The sequence below is a fragment of the Leuresthes tenuis genome, unplaced genomic scaffold (assembly GCF_036924035.1).
Source record: "Leuresthes tenuis unplaced genomic scaffold, fLeuTen1.0.hap1 SCAF_15, whole genome shotgun sequence".
NCBI classification, from domain to species: domain Eukaryota; kingdom Metazoa; phylum Chordata; class Actinopteri; order Atheriniformes; family Atherinopsidae; genus Leuresthes; species Leuresthes tenuis.
The window spans coordinates 26,667,963-26,687,049 of record NW_027325369.1 but is presented as its reverse complement, the minus strand read 5'-3'; the positions used below and the strand labels follow the sequence as shown (position 1 = coordinate 26,687,049).

Genomic DNA, 19,087 nt, shown 5'->3' with positions numbered 1-19,087 from the left:
AAATGTTATCATTGTGCAAAGAGCTTTTTCACATCACGTGGTGCATGTAATTTCATGATGATGCCTCTGTGCCAAAAACCGCATGGATGCCTCTTGACTTGCAGCCGGCGCCTCGCTGTGTAACAGATTATGGGGCCGCACCGTGTGAAAAAGTCATGGCAGAGCCGGCAAAGTCTGACCTTATCCCAGTCTGAGTCCACATGGCTTATCTCAGCAGCCGAACTCTTAAGAGCTGGCAACTTCCATTCTACCTCTCTGGGTAGCTTTAAAGCCCTCACCTACATCAACACAGGCACGACATTCATTTCCTCTGTGTTGGGTGCAAAATAATGAAAGGTGTATATCAATACCTTCAGTGCATGTGGTGTCACAATTCATTGCAGAGTAAGGACACATGTATACTATTTAGAAATTTTCCTATGAATTTCATCATTTGGGAGCTCACAAAAGGTACGTTGTCATTTGGTCACCAACCTAAAATCTGCACCTCTGAGTAGCAACCAGTGACAATAAAGCCAAAGTTAAGTGTTTGTTGTCGTTTTGTTTTACTTTAAATCCACTGAAGATTAGAGAGAGCTTGGACACTCAAAAAGGCAACATAAAATGAGATCCAGCCCTGATAAAATGTGCTGCAACAGCAAACCGCCGGGCTTAGTTCAGGTTTGTCAGTTATAAAGCAGGACGGTTAAACGGTACAGTGCAACTAGAAAAACTGGTTTTCACCGGGCGCTGCATTAAAAGTCACACAGACAATAACCAAACACAGCACAGGGCAGAAGTCTTTCACCATCTGTAGCTCACCAACAGGACAGGAGCGAAAAGAAATAAAGCCATTCATTCCACACTGCATGACTTGTGTCATATTTCAGATTTGGGTTATGCAGAAACTGTAAAACACTTGATGACAGTGACGTCATGACTGAAGAGAGAGAGACGAGGCCAAGAATGCTGACAACGGTTTTGGCACAGAAATATAACATCCTAAAATATCAACTATCAGTTTGCCATTAAACCCTGAACAAATGACACAGGAATGGACACTTGAAACATAAGTCAGTGACCTGTTTCCACTTATTTGTTTAAAAGATGTAGGACAATGTAGTCTCTGACAGTATACAGGGTATGGCCGTCTTAAAAACAAGTACTATACACCAACAAGGCCTTTGTGCAATTCTATTAACTGACAATACACGTTACTGATCTGAGAAACTGCCATTACTCTGGTACGAATGCACTTTAGTCCCCAAACAATGTCACCAAAAGCTCTTTGGTCACTATGAGGTGTGGAGCTCTAGCAGCAGTAATGCTTCTGATGCGAATTAGCCAGCCTGTTTGCTTTTCCGTGGCTAAATTTGCTATTCTAATGAGTGAGGGATTGTGGCACAGGACTTCTTTGTGCTGCCAAACGCTTATCTTAACAATGCCACCAGTTTGGAGGCCATTTGCTTTCACATTGGGAATGAGGGTGGAACGAAGTAGATCTATAGAGATAATTTATCATATTCATCACACCTCCGAGTGTTTGTCTGACAGGTTTACTTCACAGTTCCTAAATGGACTATAAAAATATTAACAAACATGATAACAAGATGTCCAAACCTGCCAAATGTAGACTACAGTACCCTGTCCCTCCATCATCTGCATACACATGACTTATCATAATTATTTTTCAGAAATATGAGTGAGCTCTTAAGTTATTGTGCCAATTTGTCTTAATTCAGTTCCTTTAGCTTTGAGATAAATGTTTGAAACAGTAGTATTTAATCCCTCATTTCTTCTTTCAAATGTGGAGAGCGATAAAGCTAACCCAAGCAATAAGATGCTAAATGCAAGGATCATCACGACAAGGGCTGATATTACAACAGGCAACAGCACACAAAGCAGCATCTAGTGTCATCTACACTGAACGTCAGACAATATTTTCCAGATGGTTATCAACAGTGTGATGATTGTGCTCTTTTACCTGGAACATTGTGGTTGTTTTGCTCCAATAATGCAAAGAAATACCATAAAGAAACAAGTAATTTGATAAAGAAGTTCAGAAAACCCTCTGATTGTTTACTATGACAGTTACACTTTGCACCTTTCTAAGTGTGGTGGTCGTGCCTACACTTTCTAGGATGAAAGCCGTTGAGAGGATGGTGCTGCTCCGAAGTCTAACTTGAGTGTTTTACAAAAAAAGGGAATCACAAGTCAAGTGATAAATCATTTACTCTCGAGAGCCCTTCCAGTTTTGTGTTCATTGTTTCCCCCGGTGCTTCAGCTCGTGATTTCCTCTTATAAACACAGCAGCACTTTCAGGCGACCCTGACCCAAACAACACTCAGGCCCACAAAGACAGGAGGAAAGGTGCAGGACTCTAGATTTCTCTCCTTATTATAAATTAGTACGGAGCTTTCTTTAAAAAGAAAAAAAAAAAGCTTTTGGCTCAAATACCTCCATCCACAAACACACCTGACTGTTATCACTCGCAACACTTGCATTGTTGTTCCCACGCAGTTCAGCCGGGGATTCCTGCTGAGCATGTTTACACCAGCTGAAGAGGACACCAGCAAACAAACAACAGCAAGGGATACAGCTTTTTCTGTGCAGTTAATAAACATGACAAAGATATTAATCTCTTAGCCATGTTCTTACAATAGAGAACCTTTGAGTCTCATACAACAGCCATAACTGGTCTCCATCTGACTTTGCAGAGTGCCCCCGAAGCTGTGGGAGAGCGACATTTCCCTGTGGACGTTCATTCAAATAGGTGGAGGATTTTCCACACTCACACCTGCACTTGGCCCGCCATCTGTAGTTTTATTTTTGTAATGAATGGGGCACTGGCATGCATCAGTGAATACAAAATGAGTTGGGTCCAAGGACGAGAGTGACTTTCCACTGGAAATAATCAGAGGAAAAGCCCTTTGTGCCAACTGTGAGAGAAACAGAGAGCGATCAGGTGGTTTTGCTGTGCTCCTGTAATTAACAACCTCAGCCAAATCCAGCCAGGCATGACCAGCAAATTAACATGCAGCAGCTTTCACACTCTATCCCACAGATCTGCTCAGTGAGCAGAAAACCGATACAGGGCCACTCTGAAAATAGCCCAGACAACAGATTGTCCTTTCAACTACAATAGCACTGATAATACAGCCTGATTCAGTGAGCTTGTTTAACAAACTTCTGGACATGGTAACATATCCTTAAAACACAATGAGACAAATGTTTAGGACCTAACAATCACTGGCCAGGCTGACAGCTGTCAACAGCTCTTGCTTCTGTACTTTGGTGAAATTGTGGCAGAATTTGAAATCGGAGACATTTTGATCATCATCACTGCCTCATTCATAAAGTCAGTTTTTGGGTACTAAATTCTGCCAGTTTTAAACATGCAGGTTAAATGGTTCCACTTAAAGATACAGATATAATGTTCTGCTGTCATAGAGTATTACAGTCATGTTGCTAAAACACGATCATATTATTATTAGGAGAATAGAAGGAAAAATGCATGTTTTGCTGGTATTATCGATATAGTTTTCCCACATCAGAAAGACCAAACCCTGTCACCCCAGCCCTGCTCCTCCTCCCAGGTCCCTGTCCTACTCTTCACAACACCCCATCTCTCATCACTGCTTCCTGTCCACACAGGAACCAACAGGATCAGGAGGAAATCCTTCCTCAGCTGAAAGCACTGTGAAATTTGGGAGAACACGGAGGCGCTACTATCAGCCGCTGGACAAACACACGAGCCTTATCTTTAGCCGCACACGAGGGAAAGAAAAACACAAGAGGACACGCAGAGCTCCACACTGACCTCCACCTTGCTTGTACTAGTCTTGGCATTGACTTGGCCGCTTTGGTAGCAGAGACCTCGTGGTATCAACATCCAACAGCTTCTGCTCGAGTTTCGAATCTGTATGAAGCAGAAACTTGCTGTCGCTGTTTTTGCTACTGTGCAACAAATTAAAAACATGGAACACGCCACGATGAAGAAATTACAATCAAGCACGCAAACGTCAACAAATGACTCAACATCTCAAACAAGCCTTATTCTCCAAGCCTTATTTTTCCTCTTTTTTTAGTTTTACCAAAAGACCATCGCAGTTTAAAGCAACTAAATATGATTAGTCACGTTATTTTCAACATATAATGCATTTCAACAGAGATCACCTTCTTAATATAACCACAACATCAAATGATGGATATTGCATTCTTGTGCTTTTCAGCTTTAACATTTGTCTTAACGATGATTTGCACATGCAAGCAACCCACTTGGACTTTTAGGAGAGAAATCACAGTATCTTTGTTCTTGTAATGAATTTACTGCAGCTGCTCTCAATATCTCTCAGTTCCCTGTTGACGACCCCACACTTTTCCACGGTGCCCACTGACCCGGATTTGTCTGTGGTGCGACGAGCATGACACACGTGCGCAGTACATTAGGTTTTCAACACCGTTATAAAACTGGGGCATTTTTTTCACAGCAGCCAACCTTAACGAACAGTAAAAAAAGTGATGTTTTCACTTTTTAACTCCCGACAAATATCAAAGAATTTTAAGTCAATTGCTCTTTGCAGTGTGTACTCGTGCATTGTCACTTTAGTTGGATTGAAAAGGGACAAAGTCATTTTAAAATGACATAATTTAACGCAGTTACCTGTGTATCATCCAGACATTAAAAGTTAAATAACAGTGACTTCACTCAGACTGTTTAACTTGCAAGTCACATGTCTGCCTCTTAAAAGCTGTGTCATGCAGAAAGAAATATGATCTCTTTTGAGAATTATTATCATCACCATTCATAAAAAGCAGAACGTAAATAGATTAAATCATGTCTAACAAAACGCCTGTCACAAATCCCACCATTAAATTACAAATGCATCTCTTTTTGATTATCAAAGTGCAGGAAGAAAAGGTTGGGACATCCAGTTTTATGACTGTTATAAAACATGTACTTCCTTGACCGATGAAAGAAACAAAAGGACCCCTCCGGCGCCGCACAATTATACATACATTATCATTTGCAAATCAAAAATATCAAGGGACATTACACATGGACTTTGCACCTCAACCAAGAGAGCTGGAAGAAAGCCATCTTTCAACCTCAGACTGAGGTATATGAACACAGGCTTTTGCATTTAATTCTAACTACTGACTGAATATTAATGCAATTAGGTTTGAAAACAGTCATGTTGACATTGAATGAAAACAATGGCTGTGTGTGTGTGGGATAATGTAACCACTGATGCTCTGACAGCATCAGTTAGCAATATTGGCTGGCTAGTTAGCAGCCATGGAGCTAGCATTACATTAGCTAACATCCATGCCCCATCACAGTTTGACTTGTCTGATCTTAATAATCGTTAAAATATATTAAAAATAAGCGATGAGAGGCAAACCCTTCAATAGATGCAGGGTTTTTTTTACGGCCACGGGGAGAGCACGTGTTGCCAGTTAACGAGCTCGCTCTACTAAACGCAGCGACAGTCAGCCAGCTAACCTGACGCCTTGTTTGACGTTAGCTGTCGGTTGTTTGCAGCTAGCTAGCTCGATTAGCTAAGCCTCGACGGTGCAGCATCCGAAGCCCGGTGACATTTCACTCACCTATCAGTGCCCGGAGGTGTTTGAGCCGGGTCAGAACATCCTTCTTTGGGTCCAGAACTTTCTGTGTAGATTTCTTGACGTCTCCATGCCCCCTTCGAGTGAACATTCCGCTATAAAATGCAACCGTGGAAGCAGAAATCACCTGTATTTCACCATACACCGAGCCTCCAGTGTGTCTGTCACTTTCCTCACCACCACACTATGCTTTGCTCGGTAAACATTCACCCTTCGGCCGCTGGTGGGTCCTGTTTTTTTTTTTTTTTTTCGGTGGGTGTGTAAATACGGAAGCACAGGCTGACAGAGAGGAGTGGTTAGATAATCTGAATACGCCTTATTGTTTTTAACACTTCCACTTTGCACTTCCACTGGGGTTTTTGTCATGCGTGTTCAGAATAACGTGAGTTTTTTTCTTAGCTGTTTTAAAGTCAAGTTACTGAATTATGCAGACATAGGCACCATCTCCTTTGAGTTTCAGACCTTTAAAGAAACAGAGAAACATTAGCTTCAGAGCTGTGTCAGAAAAAAACACTTATCTTTCATTATTGACTTCCATCTTTAGCATGAAAAAGTGATGTTTTGTTGAAATTGATTTGATAACAGGAGGTTTAATTCTGCTTTTGTTATAGCTCGCAAGCGCCCTCTGGTGTAAGCATCTTTATGTTCAACTACATATACAGTAAAGGGAAAAATAAAGCACATTCCTTACCGCTTTCATAGGTATTAAGAGGGTAAGTCCCTATGAAATAAAGTGTGACCACATCAATAAGAAGTTTTGGCAGTTTGCTGATCTGGAACATTGAGGTGTGTGTGAAGAGAAGGCCAACAAGGAAAGAAATACAATCTTATGAAAGCAATTATTGCTGTACATCAAAAACAGAAATGGCTAAGTCCATCATTCTACAATGAGAAAGATTATTCACATGTGGAACACATTTAAGACATGCTACCGATCTTCTCAGGAGTGGGCATCCCAGCAGGTTCAGTCCAAGCACAAACCATGCAATAATCCCCCAATTACCCCCAGAACTACATCTCAGACTCTACAGGTTTCAGTTTGCATGTTAAATGTTAAGGTTCCTGTAAACATATCACAAGACTTCTCGAACAATGTGCTTTGGACAGACAAGACCAAAGTGGGGAAGTTAGCACAGCACCACATTTGATAAAAAACAAACTGATTTGGGCCTGTTTTTCAGCCACACCCAGCAGTCACTCCAGAAGTCAAACGTGAGGCTGTCTGTACCCACTGCTCCAAATCTACAACAGAACGTCTGAAAAAGAAAAGAATCAAGTTGTTGCAGGTCCAGTCAAAGTCCAGACCTCAACCTGGAGCGCTGCATGTTCTGGCTGGAGCCATCAGTCAAAAATAGTATACAAACTAAAGAAGCAAATATTCTCATTCAAGAACTTTTTAAAGTATGTCTGGCAAGATAGGCCTAGATACTGACCCACTCACACTGATTGTGAGGATTAGCTTCTAATTAATAATAAAGTAACCTTAAAATAAATCCAACTAATGACATCTAGCTTTCAATAATTAAACCATAATGCATGTTTTAAGGCAAGCTCTGGATATTTCAGTGTAGGGACAACAGAGTGGAAAAAATATAACCCCAGTACATCATTTTCAACTAACTAGAATCTGTTCATGATAGACATCCATTACGTTAGGCTGTCCTCTATACACTCTTATACTGGTCAAGAGGGCTGGATTACACCCCAGCTGACAAAGGGTGAGATGCAGTGCACACCCTGGACAGGTCGCAAGTCCATTACAGGGCAAACAGAGACAGACAAACATGTCCGGTCACAGTTTATTTAGAATCCCCAGTTAAGCACACAAGTATGTTTTTGAACTTTGGAAGGAAACAGAAACACCCTGAGGAGACTAATGCAGAGAAACTGTATGCTCATTCTACTATGACAGTTTAAAATGTCACAGAATAGTAAGCACAAGAGGCTTCAACCAATAGAGTGATAAGAATACAGTTAATGTTTCGTAATTCTAAAGGTAATGTTGAGTTTGAAATGTAACTTGTTATATTGGTCATTAATACAAAAAGCAGTGGGGGAACAGTAACACCTTAACTTCTCCCAAAACATTTTTAAATGTGTGGAAATCAAAGATGTGTCTATGCTGCAAGTATTTTACTGTTAATTCACAGAGAATATGTGACAAATAATTTAAATCAGTAGTATATAAACATGTAAGTTAATACAAACACAATAACCACAGAACAGAATGAAACAGGTTCAGGAGAGAAACCCAGACATCCCTCTCTCCAGGTCTTCCTGGGGGGATCCCAAGGCATTTCCAGGCCAGAGGGGATATATAATCCCTCCAGCGAGTTCTGGGTCTGCCCTGAGGCTTCCTCCCAGTTGGATATGCATTAAAGACCTTCAAAGGGAGGCAACCAAAAGAAACGGAATATTAAAAATCTGGACTAATATTTATAAAGTATTGAGTCTGTAAAACAACAGACTGAGTGGATTAGACAGCTGAATACTTACATGTAACTCTAAGTAGGGTAAAAAAAAAGAAGTAAATTTGATTTTGAAATGTAAAACAGTTGCAATGATGACTTAAGTAACCTTGTAGTGTAAAGACATTTATTATATTGTATGAGAACTATGATTGATATAGTGTGGAGCTAAAGTGAGCAAGAGCTGACATAATTTCCTGTCTTTTACAGCAGTAATTCAACTTACCACTATTCAAAAAAGGTTGGAGTGAGTCATCCCCATGAGAGGAGTCACTGTGGTCCATCTGAGAAGAGATTAAAGGCATAGATAACTGTTTCCTTCCATTCAGCTCTCTTTGATGGTATCAGTGGTAAGACCCAAAAGGCATGCTAAACCCATTTAAACCTGATAAAGATATACAGGTAAGTGTGACACTGTTGAAGCCAGACACTTAAGTTGCAGCATCTTCGGCAATCATTTATATTAATGTATTGATAAAAATAAAGGCAAAGTCAATCATTTACAACATAAGGCAAAGGTTTATCTTCCTATGCATTTGAATTTCCTGTTTATTGCTTCATGTTTATAGTTTTAGTGGCAGTTTTGAGATTTGCCCTGGTTTTAGATGGCTGTTGAGATGAATTCTTATTTCTGAGCGAGTAAATGGGACACTCACGTGAAACAGTCATCATTTAAGTCAATGATTACACTTGTGCTCTCCTGCTGTGAGCAGAGACCCCTCTAATGTCTCTCGAATAGTGAACAGCAGGAAAAACACTCGATGTTTAGTCGATGAATAGAGTGTTCTTAATCTAAAGATATTAGATATGAGCAATTTTCAACACCTTAAGACTGTCATTCAATACAATCATTTGTTTGATATTGTCTGTCTTATTTGAGCGCCGATTCATTTTGAGGCTCAGCATCTCAAATCAATATGCTCTGTTTTATTATATTTATTATATTTTGTGTTATATACAGTATATCAAATAAAGTCTAAAATATAGATGATCTTCTTATTTGTTCTACTCACAAACGCTAGAAGCTAGTGTCCCCGTGTTCTTAAAGTTGACCAAATATACCAGAAGATGGCGCCTAAACACTGGTGTGGGGTGTTGAGGCGAGCAAACATTCCCAGCTACATATACCACAGAGCATCTTGTGTCCACATTTATATGCCCTACACATGGCCTGCTAATACAGGTGTGTTAGTGCAAAAAAAGTTACATTCAAAAGGATACAGAAACAGAAACTTTGATCAAAGAATATGTCAGAGAAGTGTTATGAAGGTGTATATTGTTTTTGGACAAAAAGTTCTGAAAGGAAACCAAAGGCATTCAGGAGAATATCAGTATCTTGTAGACAGCTGTGTAGGAGCCTATACCCTCACTAAGTATACAAGACAGTATTCTATTTCATCTACCACCCCCACATAATGAGCACAGACAATGTTGTGAGAGCATTTGTCTGTCTTTTTTAAGGTTCTGCACAATGGATGTCTTGAATGATAGGAGAGGGAACGGAGGGGAGTGAGAGCGGAGGCCAAAGAAGAGGAGTGAAAAAAGAGAAATCAGCCTTTGCCCTGCAGTTTGGTATGACACTCATTATCTGAAGTGGGCCATTCTGAAAAAGGAGGAGGTTGCCTGTCACAACAGATGTTGATTACACAAAACAGGGTTGTTTGGAAGGACGTGTGAATAAAACACAAGCTCTCACAAACACACGCACACACACACACACACACACACACACACACACACACTCTGGGTTATTGTTGGCACTTTGTCATCAGTCTTAATTGATAGTAATCACCATTCCTTCCTGGCAAACCTACCCTGTTCTTGAAGTACAAGTTATTGCTCATTATCTAAAATGGCATGGACCTATAATGCATCAGCAATAACAATGGCACTGGAAGTTTACTTCCCTCTTTAATTCAGCACCTGGAATAAGCTCAGTCCAGCTCATTTTTAAAATGATATATGTAGGTGAAATCAGTTCAACTTTATGGTCGCATGAAGAATCCCACTCTGCTTCCTAAAAGCTAGTTTAGTACAAAGTTGAGGCAATAAAAGAGAAAATTGCAATGTTATTTTAATCAACATGGGGAAAAAAATCGATATAAAAACAAACATTTATTATTTTTAATTTCACTGCCAAATTTCAGGGCCCAGCAGTGAAATTAAGACTTCATTATGACCAAATGGTGGCACTGTAGGCTCACAAATGCAGACCATCCTCTTCATGGCCAGACTGTCGGACTGATTCCAATCCAAGGTTTGAAAAGCACTTGTCTGCTCTAAATTGTTCTTATAAAGAGCTTGGAAATACTTGACTTTTCTCCTTACGTGGTTATGGATTTCCTTTTTATACAATTAAGTGCCATTAAAAGCTAATGTATCCTGTTAAACCACATTAAGGTGTGAGGGTGGACACTGGCACGGTTACCCATCAGCATATTTTGAACAGGGGCCCACTTTTGGAGCAATTTTTTTAAACCTATATGGGACCATTCAGAAACTTGGGGATGAAAAGGATCAAAAGGGAAATATCCACAGGGCTTCTGATTAGACCACCCACAGCTGCTTGAGATGTGGGGTATGAAACGGTGAAACAAAAGCAACGTGTGTTTGAATCAACCAAAGAGCAACAATAGCTAAAAATGAGATTATTTGTATTTTAGATTCTTATGTATACTATGTTTTTAAGATTACACAATCCGAGGAACTGCAAGAATGTTTTTATTTAATTATTGAAAGCATATCAAATAATATTTAAGGCTTTCAAGCAATCAGCATCTAAGTAACCCACAGAACAACAGTGCATAAAAACAGTATTAATTGTACTTTAGATTGTTATCTTTACCCTACTTTTCTTTTAAATGACACAATTCGTGGAATTGCAAAAAAATTTGTGAAAACTGATCAAATACACATACAAATGAACAGCCCATTGCTCTCAGGTATATCTTTTGGTAAACCTAAATGTTATTATGCAAAAACATTTTGCAGAAATAAGGCACAAACAAAGGCCAGTAATTTGGAGTTATATCTCCCACCAGGGGTCGTCACAGTGCCCTTTGCCACCAAGGTTATCTCATAATTGACTAGTTCAAAGCCCAGTATGTCTAATTGTAGTGTTTTTTTTATGTCATTTGGAAATTCTTAATTTTTCTAAATGACAAAGGGAGACGGTCTTCTTCTTTTAAAAGCACAAGCATGGATATAAATGTCTTTATATGGATATAATAATTTTTTAAGAGTAGTGTTTGTAATGCACACTGTAGTTTGGAGCACATCTCTATAGAGGTTAATGAGGGGGCACTCTGAAGTAATTAAAACAAGAGCATTATAAGGCAGCAGTTTCACATAAGGTACTCACAGCAACATACCCCATACTTAATTAAAACTCTTTGCTAACAGCATTCTGTATCTTCCTAGGTAATCTGCTGTGAAATTAATAAGGAGGGAATATTAAATGACTAATGTTGGCAAAGAATTTTTTTAACAGGATGCATGACAGGGGTCTCTATCAGGAATGCATGATCCTTATTGCGCCGAAAAATGCTTCTTCAGATTCTCTCCATAATCTGATTCCAATTTCACTTATGGTGTGACACTGTAGCGACGAGCCAGGGGGAGGTTTAATTGAAATGTCCCTGCTTTTAATTGGATTCTGTTAAGATGGGAAATTACCCCCTGAAATACAGTCTTGTACCTTTAAATGCTGATACAGAATGGTTTCCTGTGGTGATCGGCTAAGAAGCTGAAATAATGCTCCCATTCAGGGACACAACTCAGTGCTGAGGCAAACGCACATTCTTGAATTTAAAGACAAGCTGTGCAATCTGGGGCCTTGCTTTTCAACTGACATTTTCTATCTAATGAAATGAATTGTTGTTTCTAAAAGGGAAGTGCTCAAAAGACATTTAAATACTTATGCATTTGTAGTACCAAGACATGGGATTCAAGGCACAATCTGACATTTAAAAAAAAAAATCGAACTCAGTCTTGATATTCTTGACCATGATACACCATTTACACCCACAAATGCCCATCTAATAACATAGTGGTTCATAGATATCCTTTGGAAAGTATGAACTCAACATTCATGATATCATTGTTGGGGTAAAGGTGTTCCCCTCAGATTGACTTGTTCAGGTAATGTGTGGGCAGTACACAGCAAAGCTTCCTTTGCCTTGTTGAGGGTTGTGCTCTTCTAACCTCTAACCCGCACTGAGATTTGTGAATTTTCTCATTCTTCAGCCCGTTTCACCCTGCTGTGGCTGTGTGCAAAATATCCCTGCTCTCCCACTGCCGCCTCCTCCTCCTACATCCATGACCCATTCTGACAAGCTTGGAGTTCATCCCTTTTGCTGATTAGTTTGCTGGCAGACTGTATGTCTACAGCCCCGAGTCACCCGAGCTGGCTCTACCTGTGTGTGGTTAGATCAGCAGGTGGCTGGCACAATGTCCACTGTGATACTGAAACCATTATTTATACATCACATTTATTTGTGTACTCAAACCCATGTTTCCCCAACTCAGAGAGAATGTGTATAGGATACACAACATGCTCTCCCCCCCCCCCCCCCCCCCCCCCCCCCTCCCCCATAATTCAAGAACAACATAAATCATGGCTCTTTCTATGAGCTTAATATATACTGTGTTGGAATAATGCCAAAATTCTCAGTGTGATTTTTGGACATTCTCTGTGAGTGAGGAGGCTGAAAATGTGAGGTCATTAGTAAGTTCTCTGCCAAAATCTCTTCTATTTAGTATACTGTGGGCATATATGCGTGAATTCACGATTTTTTGTTTACTGTGTTATTGTTAGCCGGAGCTAGAGCCCCAGGAGTGTGAAATAACAAGCACAAGAGGGATTTCATGCCTTTGCAGAACTGAAAAGATATGTTTTTTGTCAGAAAACACAGTCCATTTCCATCCTCAAAAAACTTTGTTTTCCAACATGGCACAGCCTACCTATTTCCTAAAAGCCCATACAATTAAACCGCATCATTATATATGGGTTCCCACGGGTATAATGTGTCCAGGTTTGCTTATGCTTACACCCCTGACCTGTTTTATCACTGTTATCAATGGCACAGGGTGCATCACTAGAAAAAGACAAACTGCTCAGTTTCTTTTAGGGGGGACAGACACGCTGACAGAAAATCAATGCTTGGTTTCCCATGAGCACCTAATTAGCTGGACACTTGTGCACTGTTGAAACACGGGAAACATCTCTTTGTCTGCCGAGTCGATCAGGTGAAATGCAAGAGAGACACCTTCCGAGCTGATAACGTGTCAGAGAGGTGAGGAGTAAACACATAAGTGACACTTATGGTCTAGCGTGTCTCACACCCACTACATGCTTTGGCAGACTTGATTTGAACTTTATTGTCTGTGTCACAGAAGCATTTCAGACTGAGAGCAACAAATGCGTATCAAGTAAGCTTTCTTACCTCATAAATTCCTCCAAAGATATTTGCAATACATGTACCATATACGTTTAAAATTGTTTCATTGCAACAAGATCAGAAACAATCTATTTCAAGTCCAAATTCCATTTAGCTGGCTGTAAAACAGGGGCAGGAAACAAGTGCCGAAGGTGAACTTTTAACTTGAGTGCCATGCAGAAGGCAGTTTTCTAAACAGGTCTGACTCAATTGGTCTCTCACTGAAAATTCTAAACATTCAATAAAAAGGGAAGAGGTGGAAAAAAAGTCTTAAATGTCCAATCTTATTCTCTAACCTGTTAGAGTGACACTTGCGAATTTCCACTACGGACATGGTGGCAGTACAAACGCAGATAGATGAAGGGGAATAAAAGGGCCTTCTCATGACAAACTTTCTGGAAATGTCAGCCTTTCATGCTGTTGAGAAGACCTATTTCATATCTATTACAGCAGGCATTCTGTGTCCGATATTTCAGATTTCTGTCCTCCCCGCACTGCAAATCCTCTGCCAATCTTCCACCCTTAAGAATCTCTGCCAGCCCTGATGCATTATTCCCCCTGCCTCCTCTCTCCCCTTTTTGATGTGACAGAACAAACCGCGACCTATTAGGATTAAGGCTTTGAAAAGATCTTTGAAGCCGCTCAAGGTTCCTTTAAACTGGGGAATGACAATATGAGCTGTGTGGCAGCAGATGCTGAATGGAGTGATTGCCAGTCCTCAGCGAGGTCTGCTGACACACAACGCACACAGGCATTCAAACGCTCACAAATCTGCACAAGCACATACACACAAACAACTCGCTGCATACGCCATTTACCCGGAGCAATGCAGTTGTCTTTTACAGAACATGTTTTGTGCTTACAAATGCAAATTTGATTCCTCCCTTTCATTTTTTTTCTAAATTATTGCGGTGATTTTCTATGAACCGTCAGGGCCATGTCTGGCTTCGGTCCTTTGCTGGATCAAACTGCTGCCCAGGATGAGACCAAACAAACATGACAATACCTTGCATTTTTCTCCTTTAATGAGCAGTTTAGGACACAGTCATGTCGAAGGCATCGCGGGCAGCGTGGCGCTGAAATGTGAAGGACGGGGTTCGACACAGAAGGATGCAATCTGTGTCTTTCCGAAATGAAAGACACAACTCGTAACCCGTGTGTGCGCTAATGTTGGTATGAGTGTGCGCAGATAGGGTTTTGTGTATCATCAAAAAAATAATGGCATGCAGGAGCTGTTTATATGGCTGAAAATGAAAGGAGTTCAAGGTGTCTCAGTTTTTTATTGGAAAGGTTCTCAATGGCACAGAAGAATTTTCATTTTTATCTTTTTTTTCCAACATGCCTCACTACTGACAGTCCATCTGATGATGCCGGCATGATGGAATGCTGCAATGATACAAAGGAGAGCAAATTAAGTAAAAATGACATCCTGAATGCTCTCTATACACTTAACTTCAGTCACACAGACACGGCAGAGTGCAAATACCATTGCCATGCATCTCTCACAATCGAAAAAGAATTTAGCTTTCTTTTATCTAATCACCCCACTGAATGTCCCTTATCATACCTTCCTCGCCCCCTGAGGTAGCCATGGACTGATGTGATATCAAATATTCAAACCGGGTGATTCCAGGAGAGATTTATCATGGCAAATTTCACAGGCGATCCTATTTAGATATTCACTCCCTGTTTTGTGTGGTGTCTGGGGTTAAACATGCCCCGGTGTGAGATGTCACTGAGAGACAGTCACTAAAGATAACTGGTCTGTGGAGAAATGAAGCCATGGGGCACACGGGGCAAAGTCTTCTTAGTACACAGAAAGAGAGACAAGTTCTCAGGGAGCTGCCACCATAGAGCACATATTGATCTGCCATTGCATCTTATCTTTGTGACTCTAGATTAAAATGCTCAACATTGGCTCTCCCCCTCTCTCTGCAAGGCTGAAGGCCTTTCTATGTCCCTGAGTGGAGGAGCTCTAATCTCCCCATGAAGTAGTGGGAGCCTATCACTGGCAGAAAAACACAATTCTTACCACGGAAAAGGGTGAGCTCAGAAATTAACTGCCTCAAAATGCACCCTCCCTCCATCTAAAGTGGAACATGAATGATAATCATGTTAGATCCACATTCAGTATCTTTCTATGCTCTTAGTTGTTTTCTCCTTACGGAATGGGGTTTTCACCGTTATCATAATCCAAACAACTGGCTGTTGTAACTGTATGTAACTTGTTAAATGTCCTGTCCAAATGAGCAGGGAATAGTTGAAGCTTTGACAAAAGCTGGCAGGAATAAAGGGGAGAAAGCTTGGGCAGACAGACGGATGAGCCTCAGGCTTCAAGGCTTTGACTTTGGCCAAACAAACATTTGTTTTTCAAAGTGTTATTATAGTAGGACGGATTAAGGAGGATGTAGACCAAAGCCTCCCATCACCCCTGCCCATCCGTGGTCTTGTCAAATGGTGCATTGAGAAGAGGGGTTGCACCTGTTAGCAGAGCCCAGAGGAGCAGGACCAGGATGATATTGAGCAGGGCTTTGTGGGTATCAGAGTCAAAACAAAGCTGTCAGCCAGGGCTCATTCATCTTTGATGTTCATTGATGAGGAAACTGGTGGGCCTCAACAGGGCATTGTTTCCTCTAAGTGGTGCCCATTGATAGCCAGAAAGCCACATTTGTTTTTAGTCTCTGACGGGTGGAGCTCATTTTAAAAGGCTTAATGGTGCATTTAACCAGTCCAAAACACGGTGCTTTGGAGTCCTCCTTGCACCATTGGCTCAGCTGTCTTCCTGCTTCCTAAATAGCCCATAAACAATGATAAAATACTAATCTTGTGTGAATGGCCAACACCGGTAGGCTTGCATGTTTCGTCAGTTCCTGGGTTTTTCTTAATGCCTGCTGAGACAGATCAAGATCCAGAAACGAGGGCATTGACTGCCATCGTGTCTGCTTCCTGGCCCATTCTCCACCTCTCCACTCTCTGTCATAAAAACCTGGATAGCCTTCATAAAGTGCATTTCTCATGCTATTGTTCAGTTAATCATATCCTCTCCAACAATTTCAGGATGTGACAAGATAAGATAGCGAATATTAATGCCATATCACCTCATCTCAAATTATGAAAATGTGCAGATGAGGGGAGGGCATCTAGAGAGGAAATAAAAATCAATTTGTAGCGCTTCCATTTTGTATATTGTCTTGAAAAGAAAACAGCACATTTCCATGTTATCTACTTCAGATCCTATTAGAATCAGGTTAATTTAGTGGCAACAGTTTCAAAACGTTATCATATCGTCACATCAGCTAATGTCTTTTGAGTGCTCTCTGTTTGTAAGGTGTAACTGTTCAAATTTAATATCATGTCTGATACCGCATTTGACTGATGCATGATCTTGGATATCGCTTGCAGAATGTTGAAGGCAAGAAGACTACATTAATTAAATTCTCAATTGTGATACGATATGGTTTACCTTTGAATAGAGTGAATGCAACTCTCCAAGAACCAAATCCTATCTTCTGCTATGACACAAAGCTTGAGTTGTTCATCATTCAGTTTTTAGCTTGTCCTAACATGCCTTATTTCTAATCCTAATTCTAATCTAATCTATTCTACAGTCGTGTGGAAAAGACAGACTTGATTCAAGTTTTCACGTATCAGGAATGAAGATCAACAACACATGACATATAACACAAACACTGGCCTTACCGTAACACTATTACACATGAAATGTGTGATTTATTTCACAAAAACAAATGCAGAAGCTGTGTGTGAAAACCTAAATCTATCTTAGAGATAGTTGTTGCTGCCCATCAATCTGGGAGGGTTATAAGGCCATTTCCAAACAATTTTGTGTCCATCATTCTACAGAGAGAAAAATTATTCAAAAGTGGAAAACATTTAAGACAGCTGACAATCTGCCCAAGAGTGGACGTCCAAGTGAGATCAGTCCAATGTCAGATGATTTGGGCTTTTTCTCCAGCCACAGGACCTGGACACCTTGCAGTCATGACCATGTCGACCATGAACTCCTCCGTATACCAAAGTACTCTAGATTCAAATGCGAGGCAATCTGTCCGACAGCTAAAGCTTAGCTGAAATTAGGTCATGCAACCTGACAATGATCTCAAACACAGCAGCAAATTTACAACAGAAAAAGAAAAGAAACAAGGTGTTGCAATGGTCCAGTCAAAGTCCAGACCTCAATCTGATTGAAATGCTGTGGTGGGACCTTCAGAGAGCTGTGCAAAACAAATAAATTGTGATAACATCATGCAGAAAATGATTAAGTTATTGCTGCTAAAGGTGGTTCTGCAAGCTACTGAATCATGGGGTGTGTGTTTCGCATACTGCTTTTGCATTTTTTCTATTAAGTGAAGACGTGGTGTCATATGTGATGTGTTATTTTCATCTAAGGTTGTATTGACCTAATTTTGTGACGTGATAAGGACCATGTTTTTTGAAATTCTATCATGCACATAGTGGACAGTCCAGAAATATGAAATACAATTTTTTTCTTTTAAGAAACTTACATGAATGATCTACATGATTTTGTTATTCAAATGACATGAAAGTTTTAAACATTCCATCTCACATGAAGTAGCTGCATGCTCATAATTTACCATTATAGATCCTTAATTCGTGAATATGAATGTGTCTTCCTCAAGAGCTGGCTGCTATTGTGAAAAATCAAGGACTCTTGCCTTGTTTCATTGCAGAGGTGTATCAAGGATGCACAGCCACATCTTACCTTAAATAAGGGTCTGTGCTTACACCTTCAAAGCGCTGGAAGAAGAAGCTCTCACAGAGTTTCTTTTCCTCTCCCTCCTGATTGTTTGCAAGCTTGATTGGCATGGATTCTTAAATGATAGGCTCATATTGAGTCCCGGGCTTTGTTTGTACGGCCATGTATTTGTTGGCTGCCTCCTTAAGTGCGAAGAGATATGCAAGAGCAATCAAATATTTCTATGACTTGTATAAATGATGGCGGACGGGAAAAGGAAAGTTTGAATTTTTCACTCCTCATTTGCGGTTCAATTGCCAAAGTGTGTATTGCCTGTTTTTCCAGAAAGAAAATAGATGGCTTTGTCACTCAGTATGCATAAACTGTTGGTCTGTTTGTTGTACGCTGTCAACGAAAATGATAGCAATTCTATTTGTCTTATGAGAAAGACATTGTTACAAAGTCTGAATAGTAGTTTTCATGAAAGGAGGATTGTTTGTCTATTCTGAAGTTATTTTCCTAACACATTACATGACACATCTACATGGACCCGTTCAATTGCTGTAACCCCTGTCACGATGTGATGTGTTAAGAGGAAAAAAGAATAATAACTTGACATCTTTTGCACACACTTTTACCACCACACCTCACATTTCTACATAGAGAATTCAGAGGTATATCAAGCAAAAAGTTGATACGAGTGCGGGTAATTATCAGCTACTCATTCAACACTAACAGCGCACCTCAGAGATTACAAATTGTCTATTTATCTGAAATGACAGACTGTCATACACACTGCCTGTCTACATCTACCTTGCAGTCTCATATCATTCAGCACTTGAGCCAAACATATATTTCTGTCA

General features: G+C 40.3%; 1 protein-coding gene across 4 annotated transcripts in view; it reads right to left on the bottom strand.

The window, feature by feature from the left end:
• ralgapa2 (Ral GTPase activating protein catalytic subunit alpha 2) overlaps positions 1-5,858 on the bottom strand; it is a 90,051-nt gene extending 84,193 nt beyond the window's left edge. For 3 of the 4 annotated variants that reach the window (XM_072365623.1, XM_072365626.1, XM_072365625.1), the window contains exon 1: positions 5,590-5,858. In XM_072365623.1, coding sequence (XP_072221724.1) covers positions 5,590-5,695 — 106 coding nt within the window. In that variant the 5' untranslated portion in view covers positions 5,696-5,858. The remainder of the gene's footprint in view (positions 1-5,589) is intronic. The other variant, XM_072365624.1, reaches the window with a different exon arrangement.
• Positions 5,859-19,087: the final 13,229 nt, after the last annotated feature.